Below are 9,149 nucleotides of genomic sequence, written 5' to 3'. Positions count from 1 at the left end.
TCCAGGGGCACTCCTGGCCTGTTAATGATGGAAAAGAGTAAAGACCAACATTCACAGGTGTCTCAGATTACAGTTTGGGGTTGAAACTGAAATACCAAAGATGACGAAATGAAGCATTACAGTACATTATAACTTGTGCTCTTTGTAATTTGAGCCAGTCCTTTTATTACCACAATGCAGCCCACATTCATTCAAGGTACCTGAGCATTTTTTGTGTGTATAAGTCTATTAAAATTCTATTCAGGAGTGGTACAAAGGTTAGTGTGTTTACATTCCTTTTGGTCTCCAAGCTACACACTATCTAATGTTTTATCAGCTCAAGGCCTTGAAGGAGAGATTAAGTGAGCGACATTCGTGCTTAAGATTGGAAAGGATTTTAAATACGATTTTAATAACACAGACTGCTTTCAGAGAATGGCTTACATATCGGGTGTATTTTCAAGTAGAGCATTTCAGAAACAAGTGCTTCAGTGGTGCAGCTGTCCACTTGGCATCGGCTTGGGTTTTGTCTGAAGAACGTCAGAAGTGACTTTTTACTATGAAAGCTGCTCGTTCTCATCTCTCTTTGCTCTCAAATGGAGACACAAATTGGAAGTACAGAATCGAGCGTGACTCAAGAGAGGAAGGAAAAAGAAAGCTGAAACTGCAGGGGAAGGAGCTTCTGGCCGTACCTCTGAACATCTTTGACATGGAAGATTTGGAGGTTTTGGAGATGACCCCTGAAAGAGAGAGCTGCCTGACATACAGAATGGAATTCGTTCCCAGAGAAATTGGGCAACTGAGGAACCTGTGCGTCCTAAACCTGGACACCAATGAGCTGAAAGTCATCCCAGCCGAGATTGGTCTCTTGGAAAAGCTGGAAAGGCTTACATTAAGTAACAATTTCCTAAGCTTTCTTCCCAAGGAAATAAGCAGACTGCAGAAGCTCACCAGTTTACACATGGCTAATAACCATTTCAGGGAACTTCCACTCCAGATTTGCCAGTTAAAGAATCTCTTATTTCTGGATGCAAGTGATAACAAAATTAAAGTGATTCCTCACCATATTCAGAACTTAGCAAAGCTGGAGACTCTCCTCTTGTTTTTTAACAGGTTAGAAATGCTGCCGGATACCTTCTGCAACCTTAGGAACCTTCGCACTTTGTGGCTGGGAAAAAACAAAATAAGACGTCTTCCTAGACGATTTGGGGACCTTGTGAAACTGGAATGGAGAGACGAGCAGTGCTCTTCAAATTTTGAAGAAAACCCACTTGAACACCCACCCATAGCAGTATGCAGGAGCGGCATTAAAGGGGTCAAAAATTACTTTTCAGGATGGAGGGATGAAGACTACTAAATTCATTCATTATAAGCAAATGAATGAAGCTTTAGAAACATGAAAACCTTTACTTCGAAGAGTTTAAAAATAAATGATGCATTTTAAGATTATGTGTTACTATGCATAAACTCCTTTATTTTTAGTAATAATACCTTGTATGGTATTAATATAGTAGATGCAATATACTAACAATTCTTTTATTAATGTGTTGCTTTTTGAAATAACCTTTCACAATTGATCACTGCATAACTGCTTGCAAAAATACGTGCTACTTTAAATGTCTTTTAATTTTTAAGTTTTTAAGTTTTTAAAAGTACAAGTGGTGATATCATGGTTCAAATTGGAGTGACACTGTGGCACAATTATAGCACTAATACCACACAGCTCAAGGATGTTTCGCCAAGCACACATTGTTTTTGTTGGGATTACCTCTTCTTCTCAGGTGTTCAAGGGTTTGACTCTACATACTCTGCTTTTCCCACATCATTATAAAAATATACATACAGTATTTGGTTTCTCGGTGGCTCTGAATCGGCCTAGGGTGAGTGAGTGAGTGAGTGTGAGTGAGTTGTGTCCTATTACATGACATCCCAAGTCAGACGTCACACATTGTTTGTAATATAATCTTACTCTATTGAGCTGATCTAAAATATAGAAATTATGAAAAAAGGCAAAAGTTCATTAATGGTATTTATTTATCTTTATTTCCTACATATTGTAGCTATGGAAAAATAAGCACTTTATTTTTTAAATAAGTTAGCTAGTTTTTGAAACAAGTTAACTTTTTTTAAACAAGCATGCATACCAGCTGAAGGCTAATTATTTTGAATCCAGAATGTATCACGTCATAAGGTTTTCATTAAGACCAAGATCAAAGTTCTGAATCCACTAGTAATCATGTGACAGGCGAACAGACCTTATTTAGTACTAGCCGTCCTACACATCTAAAACTGTTTGAAATCTAAGTAATCAATGTAGACCTCAGCATTAACGTTTGCAGGGCACCATCTAATGGAATATGTTTTGTAATGTATGTTGTAACAAAATGTATTGCATTTGTCATTCCAACAACTGGTACTTCACAAACATTTATAGTAATAAAATGTCGTACTACAAAGAATGTGATGCACCACCTGTTGGAATGACAAATGCAGTGCCTAAGTCCCTTTTATATGTCATTTGGAATTCGTAAAAGATGTGTAAATGTTTGTGATAAGCCATATGTTGGAATGACAGAGACAAAGCAATCGGACGAACAAACAGACACACAGACACTTATTTTTTAATAAGGTGGACTAGCTGTGCTACCAGTCTAAGACAGGTTAAAATCTCTAAGTAATCAATGTGGACCTCTACATTAATGTTTGCAGTGCATCATCTATTGGAATGTATTTTGTAATGCATCCACCTTAATAAAAGAATGAGTGTGTGTTTGTATATCTGTGTGTCAGTCCGGTTGCTCTGTCTCTGTCATTCCTACACATCACATCTGTCATTATAAACATTTGTAGTAACACATTTTATCTCTTGAAATAATAAAACACATCATCATTTGATGAAAATGAAAATTATCAACCTACAGAGGGCTGAATTCAAAGACATCCCAAAAATCAAAGTGAACAAATGATGCAGCAGGCTAGTCCATTTGGTGAAATTTCATTGCAGCAACTCCAAATCGTACTCAGTAGTTTGTATGGCTCCCACGTGCTTGTATGCATGCCTGACAATGTTGGGTGGCATGCTCCTAATGAGATGATGGATGGTGTCCTGGGGGAATCTCCTCACAGATCTGGACCAGGGCATCACTGAGCTCCTGGACAGTCTGAGATGCAACCTGGAGTCGTTGGATGGACCCAAACGTAATGTCCTAGAGGTGTTATATTGGATTGAGGTCAGGCGAGTTAGTGTGGGGGCCAGTCAATGGTATCAATTCCTTCATTCTCCAGGAACTGCCTGCATACTCTCGCCACATGAGGCTGGGTATTGTCGTGCACCAGGAGGAACCCAGGACCCACTGCACCAGCACAGGGTCTGACAATGAGTCCAAGGATTTCATCCCGATACCTAATGGCAGTCTAGGTGCCATTGTCTAGCCTGTAGAGGTCTGTGCGTCCCTCCATAGATATGCCCCCCCAGACCATCACTGACCCCCCCCCCCCACTGAACAATATTACAGGCAGCACAATGTTCTCCATGGCTTGTCCAGACCCTTTCATGTCTGTCACATGTGCTCAGGGTGAATCTGCTCTCATCTGTGAAAAGCATAGGGCGCCAGTGGTGGACCTACCAATTCTGGTATTCTATGGCAAATGCCAATTGAGCTGGGCAGTGCCGGGCAGTGAGTACAGGGTCCACTAGAAGACGTCAGGCCCTCAGGCCACCCTCATGAAGTCTGTTTCTGATTGTTTGGTCAGAGACATTTACACCAGTGGCCTGCTTGCTGGAGGTCATTTTGTAGGGCTCTGCCAGTGCTCATCCTGTTCCTCCTTGCCCAAAGGAGCAGATACCAATGGATCTTGCTGATGGGTTAAGGACCTTCTACGGCCCTGTCCAGCTCTCCCAGAGTAACTGCCTGTCTCCTGGAATCTCCTCCATGCCCTTGAGACTGTGCTGGGAGACACAGAAAACCTTCTGGCAATGGTGCGTATTGATGTGCCATGCTGGAGAAATTGGACTACCTGTGCCACCTCTGTAGGGCCCAGGTATGTCGCCCCTCTAATGCACCTGTTGTTAATTTCATTAGCACCAAAGCAGCTGAAACTGATTAACAACCCCCTCTGCTACTTAACTGACCAGATCAATAGCCCAGAAGTTTCATTGACTTCATGCTATACTCTGATTAAAACGTGTTCCTTTATTTTTTTTGAACACCGTATATATGGGAACATCTTAATGGGAGCTACCACTTCAATACACACAGACACAGCAAGCAAGCAGTTGTGGGGCCAGGTCAATGGTCGTGTTAGAATGTTCCCAGCATTACCCATCTGGCGACAGACATGCTACACGGGGAGGCTGTGAACTTACAGTTGCCTCAGTGGTTTATTGTGCAGCACCATTGGGGAGCGTCTCATAAGAGCTAAAAAATCTCACAATATATATAGTAGGAGGAGAACGGGCATCGCAGCTGGATCAGAGACTGTTCCATTACCTGGATGGGAGACTAGTGTGACAATGCAAACAGATTTGCTGGTGGGGCAGAGAAATGAATTTGGACCTAGCCAGTATGTTTTAATAAATGGACAAATGGAAGCTGAGATTAGGGAGCTGTTCCATTCTCCATACACCAGATGGCAGTGGTGCTCATATGGCAATACAGTCGGGACAACTGCAGGGGTGCTTGTGAGATTGAATTTGGAAATAAAGACCTGTGGGACTCCCTACGGACCAATACAGTGCACTGTTGGGGAGGACCTCCATACTTTCTTCATGACCCAAAAATGCTTCACGTAAGATACAGAATAACACCAAAAGCATTCCCGGGTCCATCTTAAAAAGGAGCCTGTTGCCACACATGGATGAGTCACAGTTGGGGGGAAGTGGGCAACACTCAGCAGGGTTAAAGAGAAGGAAAGATTGTTACTTATTATTTGATTTATTGTGATTTTGTGGCAAATTGTTGTGGAGGTTCCTTGTGAATAAATTACCTTTATCTTATTCATATAACATCTGGTGTAATAGTGTGTCTTGGTTTTGGGGCTCTCTGGCACCATCTTGTGGTCACTACATTATATATATATATATATATATATATATATATATATATATATATATGTATGTATATGTATATTGTGGCCACCAGAGGGCACTCCAGCTGACCAAACCCTGACACAGACAGACGCAGACACAAGTTTTGCCACACTGCACACGTTTATTATATTGGGGAAGTGCTTTTCCCTTGCTACCCACCGCAGCACAGTTCCAAACAGTCGGAGCAACAATACAAGTAAGACACAGTACTTTTTCCTTCTCTTTCTCACCCTCGTTCCACTTCCACTCCTCCTCTGGCAATCTTCATCCTCTTCCACTCAACTTAGGCACCTCGAGTGAAGTGAGGCGCCATCTTTTATGATGCTCCTGGGAGTGCTCCAAGTGACTCGTTAACCAGATTTGGAATCACTCCCAGGTGTGGCGGCCCCCATGAATCCCAACATGGGTGTCTTGAACTCCAACTCCCATGAAGTCCTGTGGGAATCTGTGGAGCCACAGCAACCCTCTAGCAATCCGGGGGAGGCAGTGTCCTGTGCACATCTGCTCCCCTGGCCCTGCTCCCCTAGTTCTTCTGGTATATCAACCTCCCAGCCAGGCAGGTGCTACAGCCGTCTGTCACAGTGTATATATATTAGATTCTGCCTTGTGCCCTTTATGTGGAACCTAAGGGGTTGGGGCCACCTGATAATGCAGCTCCTCCGTTTTTAAATCTTGTGCTTTATTCGTTTTGATGATTTTTGTATTTCCTGGAGTTTGACCCTTGCTCTTTTTGGAAGGTATTGTTTATGAATTGTACTGTAATTATTGGATTTCTTTATTTTTAGCAAAACCTGTTTTTGTTCCTTTTATGTTCTCTTTCGTCTGTTTTGCAGTGTTTTAGAATCCTCTTCAATGGCAACTTTTTTGGCTTGTCCTCTTCCAGAAATTTACGGTTTTCCTTTTCTCCACTTTGGGCGATTTTGAGACTTCTACTGCTTAAAAGTCTTAGCCCCATGTTTGAGGTGGTGAGGCCTGCTCTTTTAGTCCAGACCTTTGTGCAGTACAGTTATGACTTTTGGGCTTTTACAACCATTTATAACATTTTTGTGTGGCTGGATCACAACAGTTAGAAGGCTAAAAGACTTTCTGAGTGTCCTTTATGATTTGTGTTTTGTGTTCTGGTTTTCTTGTTTTGGTTTCATTCTAACTTCCTGATAGTTTTGATCCTTGAGTTTTTTCTCTCTCATCTCCTGCTTTTTTCAAGAATTACTCTTTCTTTGTTTTTCTATCCGTGGAATAACACACTCATTCATGTTAAAATTTACAGTTCCCAAATAATCTAATACAAAAATCTTTAGAAAGTGAGGAGAAGTCGAATGACATGAACACTCTGCACAGACAGTCACTAAGCCTTTGGGCACTAGTATGAAATGCTGTACTATATACTGATCTATGACAGTAGTGATAAGTACAAAATGAAAAGAAAATAGAAATGAAAAATAGTACAATGTTTAATTAAATTAGATTACTATGTATTAAATTGGCCCAGTGACCCTGGATTGACTAAATAGATTATAAAAAGGATGGATGGTTGAAAAATGCCTGGGTGCATTAAAAGCAAACCAGGCTGACTTATTATTTGATAATGTATGCTCTTTCTATAAAAAGTGATTGAAAAACAGCAAAGGTATTAAAAATAACAGCCTCCTATAGAGTCCAAAGATTGACCTTTCATGCCTCCTGGTTGTTTGTGCAACCTTCCTTGAAAAAAATGTTTGTTTTTGTTGGTATTTTTTTATATGTGTCAGAGGTGTTTTTTTTTCTTTTTTTTAGCCGTGGAACATTTTAGTGTTGTTGATATTCATATTTGAATTTCTAAGAAGAAGATTAAAAATAACGTCTCTAATAAATCTTCAACTAAAATTAAGTATCAAGTGGTAAATGTAATTAGTTCACAGACCAAGTAGTGTTAAGCAAAAATAACATCTTGTGAGAATTGAAAAATAATTTTACTTAAAATAATTTGAGAAAACTTTTGTAAATTTATACTTAGCATAACATTTCCAGATAACCTTAATTTAATCCATAGTTTGTTGGAGGGGCTCGAGCATATCCTATAATTGGGTGCAGGTCAGGGAAAAGCCACAAGTCCACTCAAATACACACTACTAATGTGGAGTTACCAATTAAGAGCAAATTAAATATCTGCCTCTCTGTTCTCAATGGAAGATGTTTCGAACCACCAGGACTATTCCTAGAGTTGGCTCTCTGGCTGATAAGTAAACATGAAAGAAGAGTCTTGATCAGGGAGGTGAACTTGAGCCTAGTGGTCCTTCTAAAAGACATTCAGAAGTCCTCTGCTAGGAACCTGTCAGAAGGATGGCCATCTCAGCAGCACTCCATTAATCAGATGGACTCCAATCTTGATTTAAAGGCATATATAACATTCCATGATGAAATTTTGGGGTCACTTGGAGACTTCTGTTACTATCATATGGTTAGGTCTTGGGCTGAATTTGCTGAGCTGGCCAGTCCTGGACAAATTAACGGTTCATAGAGATCTACACCACTGGTAGATTATTTTCCTTACACTGGAATGACTGATTTCGAACAATTTGGCAATCTTATTAAATCCCTTGCCAGACTCCTAGGACTCCACATAGGGCCTTAGAGATCTTTTGATCTTGGCATGATGACACCCCACACATCGATAAACAAGAGAACGCCAGACCCTCGATATCTGTAGTTTAAACAAGACAGGGTTCACCTGAATACTCCATAAGGACGTTCTAACCATTGGCACCCAATCTGGAACCACCTGATTCTAATTTGATGGATTTGAAGTGGTAATAAATGTAGGGGTGTACTTGTATTCTCTAAATGACAAATGTACATTTTTGTTCATTTCGATTATAAGAATAAATATGATGTCTATGTGTCACTTATTCAAGTATATCACTGTTATCTGCAAACGCTGTTTGCAAAAGGTCTAATGCTTGCCCATTCATGCATGTTGAAAAATTCAATAATTTCAATGGGATGCACTTACTTTTTTACATGACTGTAAATGGGTTCGGAGCAAGCGGCAAAGACGTACCTTGCCTCAGATGTTCTTATTTAACACACCGGCCCTGAGTAAATTAAATCACTTTCTGTTGATTGTCTAATAACAGTTCAGATATCTAGTAGTTACAGTGAAAAGAAAATGTAATAATCTCTTTAAATTTAATTTCTTCAATAGGATGGAAATAATTTAATCTTCCGAAAGAGCTAAACTGATACTCCTTTCTGAAAATGACCTTAAAAAGTGTGCGTTTTCACAAATTTCATCCCATCACACATACAAAGACTGAAAGTGTAACAACACCGAGTGTTACAGGTGTTGGGTCATATGTGGAGTCAAAACACCACTGGAAAAAATTTTCAGTTTTTGAATTTTGCACAATTTTGCAATTGTGGATGAAGGACTGTAGATGTGCACAATAATTCTCTGTTGGTGTCCATGATTGGGGTCACTTTTCCCAAATGTTAGTGATTAAATGAGAACCTCTGTTTAGTGCACCTTTAATACATGCTGCAAAAATGTTACTTTAAAAAATTAGATTTAAAAATAATTAAAAATTCATGTTAGATTAAATCATTTTTGTTAGTATGATATATATTGACAATTTTAATGAATGTAACACTAGTGCACATCTATATTTATATATCTATCTGACATTGTGGTCAGCAACACAGGAGCGCCGCAGGGGACTGTACTTTCTCTGGTCCTGTTCAGCTTATATACATCGGGCTTCCAATACAACTCGGAGTCCTGCCACGTGCAAAAGTTCACTGATGACACTGCTATCATGGGCTGCATCAGGAGTGGGCAGGAGGAGGAGTATAGGAACCTAATCAAGGACTTTGTTAAATGGTGCGACTCAAACCACCTACAACTGAACACCAGCAAAACCAAAGAGCTGGTGGTGGATTTTAGGAGGCCCAGGCCCCTCATGGACCCCGTGATCATCAGAGGTGACTGTGTGCAGAGGGTACAGACCTATAAATACCTGGGAGTGCAGCTGGATGATAAATTGGACTGGACTGCCAATACTGATGCTCTGTGTAAGAGAGGACAGAGCCGACTATACTTCCTTAG

At 40.2% G+C, this 9,149-nt stretch overlaps 1 protein-coding gene across 1 annotated transcript; it reads left to right on the top strand.

Annotated features, from left to right (window-relative positions):
• Positions 1 to 232: 232 nt before the first annotated feature.
• Positions 233 to 1,689, top strand: LOC114664100 (leucine-rich repeat protein lrrA-like). Its single transcript, XM_028818074.2, has one exon. The coding sequence runs from the start codon at positions 539 to 541 to the stop codon at positions 1,334 to 1,336; it is 798 nt and encodes a 265-aa protein (XP_028673907.1). The 5' UTR covers positions 233 to 538; the 3' UTR covers positions 1,337 to 1,689.
• The last annotated feature ends 7,460 nt before the right edge of the window (positions 1,690 to 9,149 follow it).

The sequence above is a fragment of the Erpetoichthys calabaricus genome, chromosome 13 (genome assembly GCF_900747795.2).
Source record: "Erpetoichthys calabaricus chromosome 13, fErpCal1.3, whole genome shotgun sequence".
Lineage (NCBI taxonomy): Eukaryota > Metazoa > Chordata > Cladistia > Polypteriformes > Polypteridae > Erpetoichthys > Erpetoichthys calabaricus.
This window is presented reverse-complemented; position numbering and strand designations above follow the sequence as displayed.